Source organism: Callionymus lyra, chromosome 4 (assembly GCF_982586985.1).
Source record: "Callionymus lyra chromosome 4, fCalLyr1.hap1.1, whole genome shotgun sequence".
NCBI lineage: Eukaryota > Metazoa > Chordata > Actinopteri > Syngnathiformes > Callionymidae > Callionymus > Callionymus lyra.
Window position 1 is genome coordinate 32,891,248 of NC_141821.1, and position 23,135 is coordinate 32,914,382.

Here is a 23,135-nt window from a genome sequence, read left to right on the forward strand (position 1 = left end):
CTCTACCATGGTGTGACAGCTATGTCCTCGGACAGCGGATGATTACAATGTTCAACCCTTTTACCAAACCTACGCGACGTCTTTTATCCATCTTTGAGTTGAATCACTCTCTTGACTGTGTTTCCTAGGAAACTCCACTGTACTCGTAACTACATCCACATTCATCTGTTCGTGTCATTCATCCTGAAAGCCATCGCCGTATTCGTCAAGGACGTGGTCCTGTACGAGGTCGGCGAGGTGGACGACTGCTCATCAGGCTCGGTGAGTTCATCGCCTCAGGCGTGTCTGTTTGTTGTGGTGGCAAGGCAAAGATGGAGAGTAATAGTCGGACGCACGGCAGGAGAAGGTGACGCTCAGCACGCTAGCTTGTTAATAGTGATAACTATTCACATAAATCTTCATAATTAGAGAACACTCGGACAAAATAAGGGTAAAATGATGGCCTTGAGTGATTATGTACAGTAGGTTGACATTGAAAATAATAGGGTCACCAACCTTTAAAGAGAACAGACGTTAGTATGGTTTGTTTTTTACTTTTCCAGATCATTTGTATCAGTTTCCATGGAAAAGTTCCTGTGAAGCAGTTGTAAAGTTGTGAATCAAACTCACACAATTGTAAACCATAAATGTGTGTAATCATGATATAAGAAGTGGATAAAAAAGTTGCCATGTAATCTTAAGTAACAAATTGTTTTAATAAGTAGAATATTCATCTTTATTAATAGTTTGCGACTCATTCACAGCAGCTTTACTCTAACCTATAGAAACAACCTCTATATAGCCTAACTTCTTTAATATTTAATTTACCCATCCACCAGCAATATGAAATGTCAAAATATTTGGCTCATTGGTTCGTTCTGTATCAGCTAATTCAGAGGTCCACAACCTTTTTTTTAACACGGATCGCTTAAATGTCAGGATTACGTTTACAGGCCGACGTTCAAATAAAAATTTAAAAATGTTTGTGTAATTGCATCTATGTATATTTGATTGTATGCCGACGATGGTGTTCTGTATGTGTGTGTCTCCTAGCTTTGAGAGACTTTGTGCCAATGTGTGCGCAAGTTTGTTTTCAAGCATTATTTATATAGAATGGACTTCATTCTACATAAAAAATAACAGATGTTTTGTTGTAAAAGTTTGTGTTTTACTCATTTGTCTCCAGTTGAGTTAAAAAAAATTCTAAATGAAAAACCTTTTAGGCAGAAGGAACTTTTTTTCTTCTTTTTGTCTGGCCCATAACAAATGTCTAACAGGCCGATACTGGTCTCCGGACAAGGAATTGCGGGCCATTGAGCTAATGGCCTTAATAAATGTATAGAATAATGTTACTGTCTTAATTACTTAGTACTTGTTTATTTATATTTTTTAACAGATGGAATATATTTGATTAGTGTGTGTCATACGAACATGAATCTTTATCATTTATATTTACTTTGGTCTAAACATGAACATGAACCCGTTCATTAATCACAGACTAAGTAACGAGGGAGCGGCTTCATGTTAAAGAAAGTGTCTTAGATTACATCAATATTCATTGTGTTTAAAGAAAAGATCGGAAAATGGGGCAGAAATAATATGAATATGTTTTATTCTCTGCTGCCTCAGATGTTTTTCTATGATTTCAAAAAGTGATTATGGAAGAAAAATGAAAGGTATTGACTGATGAAAACAACAAATTATTACAGACCTTTATTCTCGGTATTCTTTTCGAGAGCTCTAGTATGGAACTTTCACATCTCAGCATGTCCTTCCTGAACTATTTTCTGTATATTAAAGCGATGGTGTATATTAATGCATGTGAGAGTATCTGGTGTTTGGCATTCTCAAAGTTACCCGACTAAGTAAAAGAAGACACACAGAACAAGATATTACTTTGCCCACCTCTCCCTCTTAAAGTCCACATTCCAGTGAGTTGGCCCCTGCAGTCCACACAATGATTTATGTTTCATGATGTTGTCACACGACATCTGTTTATTAGAAAGTTCCATTGCCGGCTCCGCTGGGATAATGGAGGCATGAGTTGATGTGAGCCAGCTGCTGTCACGGGGTCGACGAGAACAGGTCTGATAGAAACATGTTTGGTATTGCAGCGCCATGTGACCCCTGAAATACTCCCATCACATTCTCCGCCTTGTTCCCTGTAGTTTGTGTTTATATATGCTCTGCAGGAGTCGCGCCTCATCCGTCGCCCACTGCTGGGTCTGTGCCACGACGACCCTGTGGATTAATTCATGATACAGTCGCTACAGGCCATAAGCAATGCATTATTTATGCCACCTCGGCCCCAGTGACTGTTTGTCTTTATTCAGAACCAGTATCATTGTTTCGCATCATTCATACATTCATGCTCCTGGAACCAGTGAATTGACTTTTTCGTTTCCAGTGCTTAAGCATTTGAGTGGCTTGTGTTTTCAACTTTAACATTTAACTCACGCATCACATTGAAAAGTGTGCTGTAAATGACAATCCTGGGAAACTTTCCCTTTTTATCTTAACGTGCCTTGCAGCTACTAAAAGTGAATCTTCATCACCTTCATCCCTTTCAACAGTAAAAGTCTATGCACACACACACACACACGTCTATTTATTTCATCTCAGTCCTGCTGTTAATGCTTTCCCATCGCCGTCTATTCTGTCCATTTCATTTATAAATGTGTTTTTTTCACCCTCTGGAAAACTCATGTCCTGATTTACATCTTTTGTGACGCAGACATATTCACACTCTGTGGGTCATTTTTGAATACTTCATTGATTTTCTTATCGCCATGGCGCCCACACTCAATCCCCTGTGATGCTTTTCCCAGAACACCTACACGTGACTGTATACAGAACTACCCCCCACACACACCATTAGATGTTTGGACCTTTTTATGCGTGTCCTTGTGTAGCTCACTCAATGACAGCCTCCCCGCACTGAATTTTGAATGAAATAATCCACCCTGATGGAGGAGTTGTGCCGTCAGCCAACAAGACCGGATATAATCATGTTATTCTGCTTGGCTGTTTTAGTGTCGGGGGCGTTGAAATATAAAAAATAGAAAATTTAACCAGGGATGAACACTGCTGTCATGCAAATGATGAGTTTTCTTTCTATTGTTACACAAGCCGATGGCCTTTTTCGATCAATTACATCTGCTGCAGAATTCAGTATAGCTACACGCCTTTTATGCATACTTTGGGCATTTTACCAGCTAAAAGAGATTTTGATAATTGGTAAAAAGAACAAGTTGTTTCTATGACCACAAGAGAAGGTGAGCATATGATCGTGGCTACAGTTGGTCTAACCTCAGAGAGCAAATGACATTGACTCAATGTGGATTATTAGTCAGATTGGTACATTTTGGTTGATGTTGAACAATAAATCATCATTGATTCAACATAAGACCATTAAATGATGGGGAAGGGGGCATTTGTGGTCGGAATCTGTGGCAAATTGGGATGGAGCTGGGACTCAACATAATCAATGCATATAGAGTTGAATTTATCTTGATTTACAATAGTAATTAGTTGTAAATCAAACGTTGTTTCAAGGTCGATCATAGCGAGCAAATGTTAATAGCAGATATCATTGTGTTTTTGCTATTTGTAGGTGTGTCTAATCGATTTCCTGATGTTTCTTATCACATTTTTGCTGATGACATGCAGCTCTACTGCTCTTTTGATCCAACTGAGCCCCAGAGGCTGAACAGCTTAGTCAATTGTTTGCTAGAAATCAAACAATGGCTGATTGAAAACACTTTACAGCTGAATGTGGACAAAACTGAAACTCTGGTTATTGCAGCTGATGATAAAGTTCCAGGGTTGAGTCAGTACTTGGGTGACTTAGGTCAGTCTGTCAAACTGAGCCTGAGAAACCTGGGTGTTGTATTTGATAAAGACATGTCTCTTGTTCAACACTGCAGAAAACTGACCAGAATCTGTTTCCTTCAACTGAGAAAAATCTCTAAACTTTGGAAAATGTTGTCACAACATGATCTGGAGCTTGTAATCCATGTGTTTGTGTCTTCTCACCTGGACTATTGTAACAGTTTGTTTTCATGTCTTAACAAGAAGGATCTGTCTCGCCTGCAGTTGATTCAGAACTCTGAAGCGAGAATTCTGACCCGCTCAAGTAGAAGAACTCACATTTCTCCGATCCTTAAAACTCTTCACTGGCTTCCAGTTTCTTTAATTATCAACTTTAAAATTCTGGTTCTTACTTTCAGATCTATTCATGGTCAGGCTCCTCCTTACATCAGTGATCTGATCCAGCCTTACACCCCAGCTCGGGCTCTGAGGTCTGTGGATCAGAATCTACTGATGGTTCCTCGCACACGGTTCAGGACCAGAGGAGAGAAATCCTTCCAGGCTGTTGCTCCTAAGCTTTGGAACGATCTTCCTCTCTCTTTGCGCTTGATGGATCTACTGACTCCTTTAAGAAACATCTTAAGACGTTTTTATTGGTTCAGGCTTTTCCTTGATTTTCTGGAACTCCTGTTGCGTTCTCAGTTTTATCTTGACTTTTAAAGTATATACTTTATTGAATATTGTTTTGATTGTTTAAGCGCTATTTGACCCTGGTCTGTAAAAGCGGTATATAAATAAAAATTACTTACTTACTTACACTTAATATTTTGAGTACACAAGTAAAGTAAATCTCAATGAAAAACTTTTTTTTACCACAAAACAACACAACAATAATAACACAGTGAAACACAACTTGACAACTTGTTTCAATTTGCAAAAAAAGTTGTCGACGATAGGGTTCCAACGGCCGTTTGCAATTAGCGGTAAAAAATATTAGAAGAAGAAGCTGTTGAGTTATTTCCGTGTAGCGTGTTTCTAGGAGTAGTGTTTGATTTGAGAAAGTACTACTCTGTCAAAATTTTGGCACTGCGCATTTCTTTGGTTCGGAGCTGCAATTGAATTCAGGAGCAAACCCTTTTGAGCACTCTGTTCTTCCAATTAGTCCATCATTTCGTACCTGAAACTTTCACCACCTTGTCCTGCCTTCAATGGTCACTTCAATGGTCAATACAATACAATTGAATCCCATGTTTTGAATTTGTGAGGTTCGGTGTGAAACATACAAAGACTTGTACGGTCAAACCATAACACCTTCATGTTAAAAAACTTAAAACACTACTCTGTTAATGTAATATAAAAACAGTGTTTTGTTTAGTGTGCTAAAACATACAACAAATTGCGTTTCACATGGCATTAAAAACCATACAATCTTATCTAAGAGACTAAATAGCAAAAAGGGTTTTCTCAACAGGACCTTAAGGGTTGAAACTTTTCTTAACCAGTAGTGCATGGAGGACGCCAGTGTTCCTACCTACAGTTTTAAACTTAAAACAATATCAAACAATAACATATTGTCAACCCTGTCACATATAAGGATATTTCTTTTGGTGATTTATGTTTTATTGTATTGCGTGTTTGTTCAGAGCAGAGGTGTGTGCATGTGCAACAGAAAGCATCGGCAGTAAAAGTTTTTCCTTCAAAAATGTTCTAAATACCAATGAAGTACATGAACAACACAGAAATAGAATTTATTTATTCATTTTCTACGCCTCTTATTCCCTCATGGGGCTGGCGGGGAGAAAGAGCCTATCCCGGGCGAGATGCGGGGGACACCCTGGGCAGGACACCAGTCTGTCACAGGGCACACAAAGACAGACAACCATTCACACACACACTCATACCTATGGACAATTTCCCCAAGTTCCCGGTCAACCTCTGTATGTTTTTGAACTGTGGGAGGAAACTGGAGCGCACAGAGTTAACCCAAGCAACACGGGGAGAACATACAACTCTCACAGGACACAGGTCACTAGTTGGCTCCATATGGACCTGTAAGCAAACCAGCAACCTTCTTCCTGTGAGGCGATCACGCTTGAACCTTTTGAGTTATTTCTAACCGGCAAATGCAGATAAAACAAAAGCTACGTGAAGAAACACTGCTTTGAAATAAATGTATAGATTCGAAACATGGTGAATAATAATGAAGTTAAAATGGAAACAGGCTTTTAAGATTATTAAACTACACTTCTTTAACTCAAACTACCACAGCATCCAAGGAACTATGAGTCTCTATGATGGGATGCCACAGACAGGAAACTAAAAGTTCATTCAGGACCCAAAAGACGCTCTTTTTAAATTGGTGTACATGGGAGTAAAACTCACAGTACCAAGTCATATATAACATGTGAATATTGAAGGATTTGGCAAACAAAGTAGAGCTGTCTTGGTCAGGAACATTTTATTTCACATGTTGATGGCAGTTTGGCAGTAAAGAATGTTTGAACTGTCACACAAGTCGATCCTGTCAGCTCTTTGAATGATTTGTTGGATTGGATAAAAAGGAACATGAATGATTAAAGGAAGTCGTGATGTTATGTGTTGGCCATTTCTAAGTGATGTTTAAAGGATGCTGGAAGGTTTTCTACACTTGTTTCAATTGTTCCATGAATCAAATGCAGACGTTTACAGTCACATAACAGCGTAATTGCCCCATTTGGAAGTGTGAAGGAAGCAGCCACTCTATTGTGCAAAATCAATATGTTCTGTGTTGAATGGTTTGTAATTTCTTTTCCGTCCTTGAGGATTTATGTATGATTCATTTTCCTTTGTGATATTTCCATGACCAGGTGGGCTGCAAAGCTGTGATTGTGTTCTTCCAGTACTGCATCATGGCCAGCTTCTTCTGGCTCCTGGTCGAAGGACTCTATCTCCATGCGCTGTTAGCGGTCTCCTTCTTCTCTGAGAGGAAATATTTCTGGGCTTACATCCTGATCGGCTGGGGTGAGAACTTATCTCTGCTTATATTTGTCTTTACTTTTGGACCGCTGTTGGCTGGGTTTAACTAAACATTAGAAAACTAGTTTACTCAACTGTGTTTTTGCTTTTCAGGGGGTCCAACTATTTTCATCACAGCTTGGAGCGTCGCTAAAGCCTACTATAATGATGTGGGGTAAGAAAACATAACAAAGACGCCTGAGGATAAAGTGCATGTTTTCTTCTGCTCTGTTTCTGCCAGTTTCTCATGCTGATCGTTGCCTCTTGTCCCGCCAGGTGCTGGGATATCATAGAGAACACCGATGTGTTCTGGTGGATCATAAAGACACCTATTCTGGCATCAATCCTGGTAATGCATCCACAGCAGCTCTTCTGGCACAGAAAGAGAAGTCATCAATCAAAAGCCAATCCTCTCTAATTGTTGGAACTGATAAGAGTTACTGCAGTAAAACAACTCAAAGGACACACCAGTTTTAACGTGACTTTGAAAAGATACTTTTGATACTTGTGTTTTGCTTTGGATTTTTGAGAACCAATGGATTCTATCAAGCCGCTTGCCTGTTCAGAACCATATTATTAAAGTGTTTAACACAATGGGCGTCTAATAATATGGCACTGGGTGTCAACAGTGACAATGGAGGAGGAAGTTGTGTGACGAGGTTGAAATAAACACAATCATTTGTAAATAACACTGACATGTGTTACATAAATAAATAATAATCGATTGTGATATAGCATGAATAGTGGCATAAATCCATGAGAATGCTTCAAAATAAAAACTGAACTATAGTTTGTTTAAAAAAAAAGCCTGCCTGAAATAATTTGGTGGCTTTGCTACAGAACAGCAAGTCATTCCAGGACCAGATTTGTGATGCATAATTTATAATAATGAATAATAAAAGTGATTTGTTCTTGATTAGACTCGTGCTGACCTTTTCTCAATCACTCCTGTTCTCTCTTAATGACGCTCAAGTCTTTTTCCCACAGATGAACTTCATTCTCTTCATCTGCATCATTCGAATACTTCGACAGAAGATAAACTGCCCAGATATTGGAAGGAATGAGTCCAACCAGTACTCGTGAGTAAAGTTTTATCAGCAAAGGAAATGGTACTGAACGTTTGCTGCTCCGTCCCCATACCTTACAACCTGACCTGACTACCAGCCAAAAGCGCTATATAAATAAAAATTACTTACTTACTTACTTAGCGAGAATGTGGTGGACAAATACACACATGGATCAACATCCTTTAGTTTGGCTTCTGCAATCATTGGAACTGGAAGAAAACAAGAGTGAGTAAAGACAACAATAAAATGTAGATAAATTAAATTGGGAGTGATGAGCTCTGCCTCTTAAACTAAGCAGATCTGCTTTCAAACCCGGTCATACATTTATGTTTAAGAAAGAGGATTATCTCGTGACTTTAATATTATTTACCTACTTAATATGGCTGGCATTGGAATGACAACAAATCCTAACTCTTCCCAGCAACAGTATATCCATAGAAAAAAGTATTCATCGCCATTGTATTGTATTACTTTGATTGAAGCTTGAACAAACTACAGTATTCTTTGCTTCAGGTGACATGTTTCTGGTAAACACAGTACAGTAGAGCAAAGGACTTCTTACCGTATTGCAAGTGTAACAGTGCACTGTTGTCTCTTTTTGAGACTCGTGCTCTCAGTCTCCGATGCACTGGTCATGATTTGTCACCTCTTAATACTAATAATTTTCAGCATTTACATTTAGCTGCTACCCTTTTTTTTATTTTAAATATTTTAACCAGCTAGCTTCGGTCCTCTTTGCAAAAATGTTTGTTTTCTGTTTGCAGCATTTCTCTTACTTGAGCTGGATTTCATTGTTAGCACCAAAGAAAGCAGCAGTATTTGCAATTGTAGCATGTTATGTCAAGAAGAAAATCTTTGTATTAAGCATGGATAGTCTAATTAATGTTTGTTAACATTAAATAATGCAACAAATCCAAATTTAAAAGGCCTAAACTTTTTAGGATGATCAAAGGATATTTCAAGTCGAAAGCAGTTTATCACAAAAATGATCTTGTGGTGACTAAATGCTGTTTGAAAATATATATTTATATTAAAACATCTTCAATCATTTAAAACTCGTAAACTACCTCAAGCTTTAGCCAAACAAAATTAACATCACATCAAAATTTCCAGATCAAAGTTTCCCAGTCTTTGAAGTTTTTACTTTGAGTGATGCATGAAAGATGTGTGAATTGATCATTTGGGATGCTGGTGTGGAAATAAAAATCCCCTTTAGCTATGGTACAAACTAAAAGCTCCCCTGGCAGGCGCTTCAACAGAGACATACTGCGCTGTCTGTGGAAATGTTTCTTTCACCGTGATAGAGAGCACCTCATAAGCTGGCCATAATGCATCCACTTTCCCCCTGACACATTCAGACCTGTTATTTCCCCTCTACCCTTCTTGGGAGTAAAATGTGGAAATTCTGATTTACCTCTTTTTCTCCGTAGGAGACTTGCCAAATCTACTTTGCTGCTGATTCCTCTGTTCGGAATCAATTTTATCGTGTTTGCGTTCATCCCAGAGCAGGTGAAGACAGAGCTGAGGCTGGTTTTCGATTTGATTCTGGGATCCTTTCAGGTAAGATCTTAATTGCACATTGATCCCGGGATCAATGAACCTGATTCAAGTGTCTCTTAAATAGATCTTGGACCTCTATTGTGCTCATCAGTATCCGTCTGTTTGCATAAAACTCTCTCTTCATTGAAATATTTACTTTAGAAAATGTGTTTAAGATTAAATCTTGTTTTCAATAACCACACCCACTCAGCTGGGATTGGTCAAACATCAGGGTTTGTCACCGAGCGTCATCAATCCCAGAAGTCTCCACCTCCAATGGACTTGTTGTATAAACAAAGGGGTGTGATTACAGCTGGCTGGAGGAGGGGTGAAGACCATTATTACGTCATAATAGAGTCTGCTCTCGTAACCTCTTATTCGTCGAGATTTCAGAACTTTATTAAGTAATAACTTCAAAACTTTGGAGATTCAATTCAAACCAAATTTCCTCTCTAGAGCAGATCTTGTCTCGTAGTTTTGATTGATGGTTGGTGTAAATCAAACTGAAGCTATTAATACATTTGAAATATTTTTTTTATTGTTCTGTATCCATCATTTCTTCCCAGGTTTAGTCTTATTCAGATATCAAGTAGATGTCCTTCTAATCGTGTTGTTCTCTCTGCCGCAGGGATTTGTGGTGGCGGTTCTCTACTGTTTCCTTAATGGAGAGGTCTGTACCACACACAGTTCCTATACACACTTCACATCCCACATACAAGAGACTCCAACTCTGTGTTATTAATATCTCAACGAATGTTAACCACTCTTGCTGAGGCTGAGGCTTTTTCTTCCTCATTCATACTTTCAGTTCTGATAATAGTTCATTTATACTTTATAAATTGGGAGGTGGTAAGTGTGACCTCACCAGGAATACAAAACATTCCTAAATTGGACCTTCTTTGTAAGTTCGACAGGAAAGTCATGTTATGTGGTGATTATTTAAATCAATGTATCCAAAATACTCTGGTTTTCTCTGAGATCCTGTCATCAAAGTTACCACTTTTACTAATGGATATGTGTTCTGTGCCTCGAGTGTTGAGTCGTGTCAATTGTTGTATACATCGTGTTAACCTTGACGTCACTTCAACCTGAACTTTTCTCTACAAAAGGCTTTATTGTGTTAATCCTATAATGTCAGGAAACTGGTGGCAGAATAAATTGGTTTTATCAATTGATTAAAAATGTCATGTCTGCTATTCATTTAGAGTTTGTTTTCTTACCTTTTTAATTGCTTGGCAGCCTGAGGAAAGTAATTAATGTAGTGATTGTCTATTAACCGACGTGGTCATGGACAGGTCAGTCGCTTAAATAGACAATGACTCACGGCGGAAGAAAATTAAGCTCCTCTAAATATTGTCAATGTAAAGTGAATCGCCACAACATATTCCTAGGAAACATGGGCGTCTTTACACATCCTCTGTAACCACGCAACTCTGCAACCATTATTTATGCCCCAAACTGCCAATAACTATTATTTCCAAGCTGCAATTGGACCAAGTCCAACCCATAACCAGAGTCAGCAGAAATTTTGATTTTATAACATTAAAATGATGAAACTTTGGTTTGATAAAACTCCCGCAACACTTTGTGGCTATATTTAGCCTCCCTCTGGCTCAACTGCAACTTTAAAATCATTACATTTTGACAAAGCTCGATGCAGCCACGAGGATGAGTCACCAGCTCTTGTCACCTAAGCAGCTTCCCTTTTTTTCTGGTGCAGGGTGGGAGGGGGGGCTGTAAAAAAGCATTTTTGGTCGCCAGCTGATCATTGATGGCTGCAGAGACTCTCTGTGGACGTATTAGGTTTGTTCCCAGATTGAATCACAGCGATGGCTCTATGCTGGCTGAATGTTAATGAAGAACTATCTTCCGGTGTCCTTAAATCTTGGCAGCAGGATGCTATTTAATCCTCCCCTTAAAGTATCTTTGGGATTCACAAATGGTCACTTTTGTTGTGCAAAGAGAATGGTGACGCTATAATGCACATGATTGAAATAACGGAAAATCAACCACAGCAATTCTGCAATGATAACTGTTATTACTGCCAACATTCCACTAGGCTTAATAAATGATATTTATTTAGAGATTTTGACTTAAACAGTGTGATTAATGTTCATTTCCACAGTTGAGGCGCTTGGACCACACATTGAGATTTCCACCTCTGTTTTCCACATTTATGTAAAAAACTCTTACATTTTTCAATCTACAATGTATCTTCACACCGTTATTGACAACCTCAATGCAAACACATGTTGACACAGGTTGTCTGATTGATTTTTGGATGTGTTTTATCAATAAACATTTTATTACGCAGCTGTACGTTAGACACCAGCATCATGAATTAGTTAAAGTGGTCAGAGGGAGGTCAATACATCTCCTATAAAAAGCACTGATGTAATGAGGTGGTTATTTCAAGGATCAATGTGCTGTGTGCCTTAGAAGAGCTGAGAATTCCACTTAACGCTGACATTCTTTCCATAGCTGCAGTGATTGAATAATAGCTTGAGATACACAGTAGTACTGAAAGATAAACATTTATTACAAGATCTCACCAGCTGTCGGGCTTTACTCTGTCACGCTGTCCTGCCACTGTGGAAACACTTGTGGTTATAAATAGGGCTCATGTTATGGCACACTCTTTTTGTTTTCATCTTTAATATTGTTCTTTCTTGTAATTCAGAATACAAATATAATATACCTTTAAAATTATCCAAAATATATATGAATATGATATGAAAAGCAAGGTAAATAAACTCATTTTATGGTTGGTTTGATTTTAGATCAATAATTTAGTTTAAATTGTAAAAATCCTTTAAAAAATAATCCACAAAACATAAACGTACATTATATTTAAGGTATTGTCTATCTCACACCAGATATACAGTTATCTAATCTATATCTAAATGTTAGCTGTTATCTTTTACATCTCTGACATGACCCACCTGGAACTGCTCACTTCTTACCATCGGTTGCTAATTCAAAGTCTTCTTAATGTAAAAGACAAAGTAATGACAGGTATCAAGAGCTATTCAACAATATGAGTTACTCATTTTGTTAGCTTGAAACTGCTGGTAACAAAAATAGCCTAGTGTAAAAATGAGTGAAGTTTGAATTTTGGCTGAACTGCTTTAAAATGTATTATTGCAAACACTTACCTAATGAAATCCACCAAATCCAATAACAATAGTTTAATCAATCATCGACTCCAACAGGATGATTATCTTTTTAAAGAAGCTTGGATGATAATACTCAATGAATAATTCAATATTTTTTTTCCATGATAAACGTAATATTCCTTGGAATCAAAGTATCTAACTTTCATTTAACCCTGTCTTTATCACCAGCTTGTTAAAGCTAAAGTTGGCTTCATTAAAGTCTTTTCACATTGGACTTGATTGTTTTTGTGACAATTCTTGTACAACATGATGATTTATCAACAATAAGAAAACATGTGTAACTGTTCCATCTGTTCTCAGGTGCAGGCGGAGGTCAAGAGGAAGTGGCGGCGGTGGCACCTGCAGAGATACATGAGCGCAGACACCAAATATCAGCATCCCTCCATCGGCAGCAGCACCAACTTCAGCACACAGATCACCATGCTGACGCGCTGTAGCCCCAAAACACGCCGAGGCTCTTCCTCCTGCCATGACGACCTGTCGTGCATTTGACTCTCATCGCGTGGCCCATGAACATTTCACCCGGCCACACATGGAGCCGACAGGAAATCAAAAAAACAGACTCATTTTTGGTTCATCTCTGTTGGTGGCGTCGGCGTCGGAGCGAGGGAGAACGATGATTCATCATTTCAATCTCCCTAAGTGTGCAGCTCATCTGGATGAACATCATCGTCTCTTAAGTGTTGCTTTTCTTGAGTGGGTGCACAAGCTCAAGGAGTCATGTCATGGTGGACTGTGGGTCACTTGAGTGCTTATGTCAGGTTTGTAAACCTCAGTCACACACTAGTTTGCAAAATGTACCAAACTGGCAGGACGTTTGAGTTCCACTACAATATTAACCGTTAATTCTTAAAAGCTTACTTTGACACATGTTATGTGTTATACATATACAACTTGTATATGATACATAAGCGTGGGTTATCAATGAGGCGTAACCAGGCAGTTTACACGTAAACGGCGACAGCAAAACATGATTTAATTATCGGCCGACTATACATCAGATTGATTCCTTGGAAGCGTCTTTGTAATTTCCATTGAAACCACAGGCAGGAAATCTTTAATTTATATTCTGAGGATGAGTCCGATCAGTGCTACTAGAGATCTGTGTTCGCTGCTGTTGAGTGTGGTTTCCCACTTTATATCCCGTAATCCCAGAATAATCCAACTTGTACTATCACAATGAGGGGGCGGGGGGGCATTTCTGGCATCCTTCTTCTGAGAATTACTCAGACGTGACACGGAGCTCAAAAGGATTCACCAAAATAAACCCAGACAAGATCAGAACATCTTAAACTGACTCACCAAGACCATGTGTTGGTCCATTTCTTTTTAAATTTTTGAGTTGTGTATCTGTCTACTGCCAAATATTTCTGTGAGACTTAATAATTTAATAGATATCAAATAAACACATTCATCTTACTTAATCCGCATTTTCAACTAGTGAATAAATCCCTACTTTGGATCGGCCGAAGCTTCATCATATCCGTGCCTGAAGCATCTAAAGGCCAAAGATTGTTAATTTGTGGACCACACAGACACAACTCTTGCCTAAAAAGGTCTCGTCAGAGTCAATTCCTGTGTCCTCTTAGACATGTCATGTTGAAAGTTTCTCATTAGTTTGGAGCTGACAGGTCGGGGGAGGCTGACTGCAAAGTGAGGCGAAGCGACTTGACATGGATTGCTTGCCCTGTCACGTCCATTCCTTCACTGTGCTCTTCAGGTGAAGTGACTCACAACATTGTCAATCTCATTCTGACCGAACACTGGTGTCAATGACTGCTGTGTTGGTTCACACACAATGTGCTTGTATGTGCTTTTAAATGAATTACATGAACTGCAACACACAAAAAAGAAAAGAGTTTTGAAACTTAAATTGAATCGTTTGTGCTATTAGGTCCATTAATAACTTTCACCCAAGAATGACCACAGCTAGCACTGCTATCCAAGAACTAATCTAAGTATACCAATTCTTAATTTCTAATTAAAAGAAAGTTAATTCACCAAACTGTATTAAACCGTTTCATCCTTTAAAATACATTTGGACATTTTTATTTATTTTGATTTTTAATAGCTCATGACATGCACTTTTGTTAAAAGACCCATTTAGCTTGTAAGCTTTGCAAGCTCTGACTTCCTTGTCTTCACATGCTTTTCCAGGCGTATACTGCAAGATCTCCTACCAGCTCACCAGCAGGGCGTCTAGTAGGCATCCTAGCCTAGAGCTAAAGCCACACAGCACCACTCTACAAGAAAATATAAGACTGCTAGCCCAGCAACTAATACAGACACATGCATTTTGAGAAGAAAAGATTTCCCTTTAATCGTTCATGATATCAAGTCATAATCACAAAAGAGAGAAATACAGAATTAACTGATTTAAATGTTTGACGTTAGAAAAAATAATTCCTCTCTTCATAGTGAATGTAAACAGTTGAAAACCAGGTGCTTTTGTACACATCACAGGTGTTGCTGTAATAACCGTTTACATTTTTGGTACCTGGAGGTTCACAGAGGAACTACGACTTACATATTAAATATAATATTAATATTTCACAAAAGACCTATTATCAAAATAGACTTATCGGTATTATCTGAGTTTAAATCATATCTTGGTTTGTTCAAGATAGTAGTTCCTCTTCAAGCTCATCGACATCATCATGTGACTTTACTAAACACATCCTACGTTCTTTCCCAACAACCCTCTGATGTTTAAACTGGATATTGTGTTTGTTCACGTCTGTGCTGTAACTCTGTTGTATGAATATACAGTCGTTATTTATCTTTACCTGTGAACACATAAAACAACAACTTCATTTGCAAACATGCTGCTTTGTCATCATTTTTGCCAGTTGCAGTTCATTATTCTTCGGGATGGAAACAGAGAAGGTCAAATAATTAAAACAAATACATTTGCTGGTGAAATTGTTCCACGGTTGAATGACTTACATTATCGTCCACTTGGTTTATTTACAGCCATATAGGTTCAAACATTCTCCGTCTTGAATATAACCTCGGTTATGAAAAAGTGAATGCACTTTTGGATAAAGTCTTATATTTTCAGTTTTGTTGTTTCCTCTAGGTACTTCATTTTCCTCCAACAGTTCAAAAACATCATGATATTAATTGATGACTCCAAAACCAACAAATGCTTCCTGCTATTTGCTCTTCCAGAAAATTCAAACGATTTGGGATGCAGAGGATCAAACCTTTACAAGCTCACCGTTTCAGACCTTTTTCTGCATGTAAGCATTTCTCATTTAACCAAATCAAACAAGAAAAATGTCATATTTCCGAATTTTATAATAATTTAAATTTTGAATAATTAATGCATTCACTCATTGCAACATATCATTGCAAAATATTTTCTTTATATATATAGGGCATATTAAGAATCTTTAAACATATGTTATATAAAAAATACATTTAATGATGTATCATATAGTGATTGATCACCTATTTTGTTCAACTCATTTCAATATTGTTTCTTAATCATGTTAAGGCTTCTTTGCTTCTGTTTTCTGCCTCGACGGTCACACAGTCACAGTATAGGAAGGGGACCATTAGATAATCGGACGACTCATCTCCAGCTGTAAAACAAGAGTTGAAGTCTGCCAGAGCTGCAGTGTAGAACAACCTTGTTTTAGGTTCTCAAGTCCACTCCGGTGGAGGCTGAGTGTCTGTCCAACCCTGCAACGGATCTTTTCATTTATAAGGGAAAAATGAGTCACACGTCTAGACCAGCTTTGACACATAAGTTGAGGATGAAGCGGCTGTGGATGCTATTCTGTCGACTGCTTCTGTATTCAACTGAGAAATGACAATTCCCTGAGCGTCAGCACAAATGTGAAAGTTTGTGCTGACGCTCAGGGAATTGCAAAACATCTTGAAATAATTAAGAGTCTCCACAGGTCTTTGATTAAGTTAAAGCAAAGAAGTTTTGAAAGAACTTGCCTGTGGTAATTGAAAATAATCAGCAGCTTCAGAAACGTAGAGCACTTTGATAACGGTTGGTCAGACAGTGTGACAGACACACTCTTTATCCTCTTCTTAGTTACGCAGTTATGTGTCTAAAATATATCTCCTGAACACATTGAACAATATTAACTTGTAAGGAAGCGTTTTCAAATGAATTCATTTTTTTAATTAAGATGAAATAATAAATAACTAAACTTGCTCTGATGTTCTCAGAAGATAGTTTCAACTCTTGTTACTTTAATCACTATATTTCCTTAGCATCGTTCTTTTTTTCAAATAGACTTTTAGGCTGTTTGATTTGATCTTTAAATGCATTTCTCCAGGTGTCTTATCAGACATTTGCTGCTTCAAGTCATTCCTTAGAGCCCCTACTGGGCTCATCAGACACAATCTGCGCCGAGAACAGCACGAATCTCACTTATGTGTCTGAATCAGCTTCTTCAAAGGTCCAGTTTTTCATCAGTTCGATCCTTGATGTGAAAATCTGCATTCCGCAGTCTTCCCAGTGGCACAACAATGCGTGAAAATGTTGTGGAATTGCTTCCCTGGAAGTGGTGGCCAACATGATGAATGTAATTTGTTATTTATTACGGATTAAGTGATGAAAGGAATCCCATGGCACAGACAGGCCTTGAGACTCGGGCAGCCGTCAGGCACAGGGAGTTTATCTAGATTCTTTGTGACTCTTGTGAGCCAGGTGCTCTGCCTTTGAGCAATATTTAATATTCATGACACCGGTTAAATATTCATGTGACAAATAGGTAGAATGCACATGTTGTGCTCTCGCAGTGAGATAGAACTTTAAATCAAGGTTAAAAATAAAAGGTATATTTTCCTGCAGGGTGAACCGGATACAAGTTTTATCAAAATTATCTAAATTAATCCAAGAAGAACGAAAGAAAGAAGAATTAACCTGGATAAATGTATCATTTTTTACTTAAATTATTTAATCAACAACTAAACTAAGCAAAACAGGTCCCAGCAAATCACAAGTTGGAGCAGAGTAGTCTAGATGGTTAGAGATCATTGCTGTGTCTCAAATCGTGTCTAGAAGTAAGTATGCATCAGGATAGTGTACATACTAATTAGTACGCAAATTCTCCACAGATAGTATGTCTCAAATCAAACACTGACTCTACATACTAACAGGAAATGATGCGACAGCTTCTTCTTCTACTTATATTTAACGATGTTTTAACCAGCTGTTTGAACGCTATCGACACCTGCTGGCAGCACGTTTTGCAAGTTTGGAAAATGAAATAAAGAGAAAATATGAGAATCAAAATAGTCGTGAGATATTTAAGCTGGTATCAGCACCGAAGACGTGTCCTCCTTCTACTGCTGCTGAAAATGCACCTGTAAGTATATGCATATATATATATATGATGTAACTTCCGTTTAAAACGTCACTAAGATGGCGGCCGTTTGGTGTCCATCGAACCAGACTCAGTTTTGTGGGCGTTTTAGTACGCCAATTTAGTGTGTATGGCGCACTCAATTTCACATACTAAGAATTGAGACGCACTTACGCCCTAAAAATACTAGCTTTGAGTACGCTAGTATGCGATTTGGGACAAAGCACTTGTATCCGGTGAGCCTGTCGAGGACGAGGATTGCAGCTTGAAGCATGACTGGAGGTGAGAGGGGAGGAGGAAGGATGTGTCGCACATCTGCAAGATCGACAGACAGCAGGTGACGCAGATTTAAACTTGGCAGTCAGTGACGATTGGTCTATAGGAGGAGCTGTGATGGTGTGATTGGATGAGGAGGTGTAGCACCTGTTGGCAGTTAGAGTGATGAGAAGAATGAGTGGAAGTGAGTCCCAACTGGGTGAACGAGTTGTGAGAAGGAAACACAGAAGACTTTTTGGTTGAACTTTTGATTAGCTTTATTTGTCTGCTTGAAACAGAACAAGATTTTTCCTCCAGACACAGTGTCAAACAAGCGCTTTTCTCAACTTTGAATCATGTCTAACCGGTACTATACACACTTAGACAATGACATTATGTTTGATCTCACATGTGACTGGGAGACAAACCTATAGTACCCATGACTCATGTCTGCATTAAAAAACCCAACCACTTCCCCACTATTGTGTGGCTGAGATGCATATTGCTCAGATCTTCAAGCATCTTGAAGTCTCAACCCTGGATCAGTGGCTTTCCCATTTCCTTTTCCATTACATTTTTCATGTTGAGAAAGTCAGGAAGCTGAAAGAAAGAGTTGTTTTTTGTTTGTGAGCACGTTGGAAACAGGTTAAGACAAAGGAGTTTAAAATTGTGTCACAGAGCCCCTGTGGAGCTGACCCTTAAAGGCTCAAAATCCCCTGAGACTTCCTGCAGTATGGGAGACAGATGTGTTAAGAGGTCAGATCCACTCTGACACCACTGTTGGTGACCAGCTGAGTCCTCCATCATCTCCTGATTCTTCTTCAGTCCAGCCATTCTTCGGACAAGTGCATAGAGAGACGGGTGAAAGGTTCAAACCACCTCATCCCTGCTGCTCATTTTGGATCCAATTATCAGATAATTAGTACTTGAAATAAATAAAATCAACATTTGAACTGGTTATCAAGGCAACGGTCGCACCATTACAACCGCTCATAACCAGAGGTTATTATGGCCCAGTAGAGTTTCCGGAGATCAAATAACCACACGTCTTATGAGAAAATAAAATTAATTTTGATGATTGCGACATCAATTTTTGTTTCTGTTGCTTAGAGGAGCAAATGTATCGCTTCATGTTGAGTTAACTGGGATCATGTGACAGAAGGACAGCTGAAACCTTTGTCTTGCATATATTGCTGTGCCTGGTAGTTCTTGAAGCTCTGACTCCAGCTGTAGACCACATCTTTGAATGGGTTTGGTTTTACAATCCTCCCCAGGGTGCGGTTATCACTATTGCTTATTCCCATTCTTTTTACCACATCTTTTCCTCCCCTTCGCCTCTCTGTTCATTTGCTTGGACACAGAGCTCTGTGAACAGCCAACCCTTTTTAGCGATGACCTTCTGTGTCTCGCCCTCCTCGTGCTAAATGTCATCGGTCATCTGTTCACTAGTCCTCCCCATGATTGTGTAGCCGACATAACTAGACTGAGAAATGCGTTTTGAGTTTGTGAGCAGATTAGAGTTTTGCACCAGGTGTCTTCAATATTGAAGCTTTTCACACTGTTCTAATTTTCTGCTGAATAGGGGGTTTTCATTATACATGGGGTAATAATCATCCAAAATGAAAATCAATAAACACTTGAAATATTTTTGATAGAATAATTGATTCAATTCAAATGCAGTACGTCCCATAGTCCATCAAAGTCCAGAATTACATCTGCTTGCTTATCTTCTCTCTTTTCTAAAGAGGTAAATGGTTGTAAAGATGCATTTGTTTTTTTTCTGGAACCCAAAAAGATATAAATGCAAGATATACATATACATGTTTATTTACACGCAATGTTGTACATAGTAACATGATCAAGACACGTGATCAATAACATTAAATACCTGAATAAATAATCTGGCGCGTAAAGATCTTATTATAGGAGTGGATTGTTTGAGCAACTTTAAGTTTCTTATTTAGCCTCGAATCACTGCAACATTAGAACCTTTTTATCATGATAATTTTTTAATTATTATGTTTTTCCTTACACTTAATTTTAACAGTCATAGATCTCATCTTTGTCTTAAAAGTGTGTTTGAATGTTTTTAAGCTATAAACCACATTAATCAAATTAAAAGGAATACAATTTATTTTCATACATTTAGTTCAATCACAGATATGAATCTATTTATTTTACTTTGTTTGTACATTTACTTACTTTAAAATAATGTTTAAAAATATATTTTAATAATAATTTAAATTAATAATAATATATTTTGTTTATTTCAATGGGTTTTGTTGCTTTTTGATGAATATCTAACATGTCATTCTGACATCGGCATGTCCAGCTGGGTGGAGTCCTTGGGCCAGACCCAGGACACCGGTTGACCTCCAAAGAGAAGAGAAGACGTTTGTGGGCAGAGGAAAATCAACTGAAGTCTGCAATTCTCATTCTGTTCGTCAGTGACCTGGGTGAGCTGAGTGTTTGGAAAACATCATGACCATCAGAGAGGAATTTGAAGGCAGAAGTGGTTTCATGAAGCCTGATCTCATGTCTGACCTGCTCTCCCGGTTACCAACACCAGCAGATTACTCTTCTAAATGTACAGCATCTCTTTATCCGGTCAATACTGAAGCTCTCTATTTATGCATTATACAATTATGACCTTTGGCCCCAACCTCCATCACCTACTTCACTTTCCAATACCTTTAGCCAAAAGAATCACTTCAGCTGCTGACCTTGGAACCTCCCCAATAAATATCTGATCCAAACAAGACAGTGACGCACGTTTAAAGTGTGCTCGTCCACGTCTGTAGAGGATGTTACTCTACCCTGCACCAGTAGACTTAATTGAACATATTATAGAATCATGACACATTTGAAATCATATTTGATTTTAAGAATACATCATCAATTCATACATAAATCATATATAATTGCTACTTCATTATTTATTTTAAATACATAACATATAATAATGAATACATTCATAATACATACAACAAAAAGAACAGTAGAGACTCACCAGATGCTAGTTCCTGTACTGATCCTACAAACTTGAATTATGTCGTAACATATTGCCATAGTTTCTTCTTTTATAATCTGTTTCAAAATGCATTTTTTACATTTCTTATGCACAGGAAAGCTTTTGGCAAGTCCACTCCCAGGATAGGCTTGAGTACAAGAGCACAGAGTTCCACTAATGGTATCTGTAGACCAGACCCAGCTCACTAGTACTTCTAAGGACTCTGATCAAGAGATTCCAGCGGGTAACTTTGACTATACAGGTCCTTCTCAAAAAAATAGCATATTGTGATAAGGTTGATTATTTTCCATAATGTAATGATAATAATTGAACTTTCATATATTTTAGATTCATTGCACACCAACTGAAATATTTCAGGTCTTTTGTTGTTTTAATACTGATGATTTTGGCATACAGCTCAAGAAAACCCCAAATCCCTATCTCAAAGAATTAGCATATTTCATCCGACCAATAAAAGAAAAGTGTTTTTAATACAAAAAAGTTAAACTTCAAATAATTCTGTTCAGTTATGCACTCAATACTTGGTCGGGAATCCTTTCGCAGAAATGACTGCTTCAATGCGGCGTGGCATGGAGGCCATCAGCCTGTGGCACTGCTGAGATGTTATGGAGGCCCAGGATGCTTCGATAGCGGCCTTAAGCTCATCCACACTGTTGGGTCGTGTGTCTCTCAACTTCCTCTTCACAATATCCCACAGATTCTCTATGGGGTTCAGGTCAGGAGAGTTGGCAGGCCAATTGAGCACAGTAATACCATGGTCAGTAAACCATTTACTAGTGGTTTTGGCACTGTGAGCAGCAAGCATGGAGTGCTCCAAAATCTCCTGATAGCTAGCTGCATTGACCCTGCCTTTGATAAAACACAGTGGACCAACACCAGCAGCTGACATGGCACCCCAGACCATCACTGACTGTGGGTACTTGACACTGGACTTCAGGCATTTTGGCATTTCCTTCTCCCCAGTCTTCCTCCAGACTCTGGCACCTTGATTTCCGAATGACATGCAAAATTTGCTTTCATCCGAAAAAAGGACTTTGGACCACTGAGCAACAGTCCAGTGCTGCTTCTCTGTAGCCCAGGTCAGGCGCTTCTGCCGCTGTTTCTGGTTCAAAAGTGGCTTGACCTGGGGAATGCGGCACCTGTAGCCCATTTCCTGCACACGCCTGTGCGCGATGGCTCTGGATGTTTCTACTCCAGACTCAGTCCACTGCTTCCGCAGGTCCCCCAAGGTCTGGAATCGGCCGTTCTCCACAATCCTCCTCAGGGTCCGGTCAACTCTTCTGGTTGTGCAGCGTTTTCTGCCACACTTTTTTCTTCCCACAGACTACCCACTGAGGTGCCTTGATCCAGCACTGTGGGAACAGCCTATTCGCTCAGAAATGTCTTTCTGTGTCTTATCCTCTTGCTTGAGGGTGTCAACGATGGCCTTCTGGACAGCATCAGGTCGGCAGTCTTACCCATGATTGCAGTTTTGAGTAATGAACCAGGCTGGGAGTTTTTAAAAGCCTCAGGAATCTTTTGCAGGTGTTTAGAGTTAATTAGTTGATTCAGATGATTAGGTTAAGAGCTCCTTTAGAGTACCTTTTCATGATATGCTAATTTTTTGAGATGAGAAATTTGAAATTTGAGAGGGAATTTGGGGTTTTCTTGAGCTGTATGCCAAAATCATCAGTATTAAAACAACAAAAGACCTGAAATATTTCAGTTGGTGTGCAATGAATCTAAAATATATGAAAGTTCAATTATTATCATTACATTATGGAAAATAATCAACTTCATCACAATATGCTAATTCTTTGAGAAGGGCCTGTATAGTCTCTTATCCTTCATCCCCCCCCTTTGTTGAAGGATGAGGTTCAAGTGAAATTCACATTCGTCATCAAAGATAGTGCATCAGTTGTGTTACAATCTGTGTGAATGTTTTCACGCCCTAAACCAAAATGATTTGTTATTG

At 38.6% G+C, this 23,135-nt stretch overlaps 1 protein-coding gene across 1 annotated transcript in view; it reads left to right on the plus strand.

Moving 5' to 3' along the window:
- Positions 1–13,120, plus strand: part of vipr1b (vasoactive intestinal peptide receptor 1b) — a 34,407-nt gene extending 21,287 nt beyond the window's left edge. Inside the window, exons 6-13 of the mRNA XM_087789887.1 lie at positions 129–261; positions 6,636–6,789; positions 6,898–6,958; positions 7,060–7,132; positions 7,771–7,862; positions 9,281–9,410; positions 10,018–10,059; positions 12,866–13,120. Of these exons, the coding sequence (XP_087646013.1) occupies positions 129–261; positions 6,636–6,789; positions 6,898–6,958; positions 7,060–7,132; positions 7,771–7,862; positions 9,281–9,410; positions 10,018–10,059; positions 12,866–13,057 (877 nt within the window). The 3' untranslated portion in view covers positions 13,058–13,120. The remainder of the gene's footprint in view (positions 1–128; positions 262–6,635; positions 6,790–6,897; positions 6,959–7,059; positions 7,133–7,770; positions 7,863–9,280; positions 9,411–10,017; positions 10,060–12,865) is intronic.
- The last annotated feature ends 10,015 nt before the right edge of the window (positions 13,121–23,135 follow it).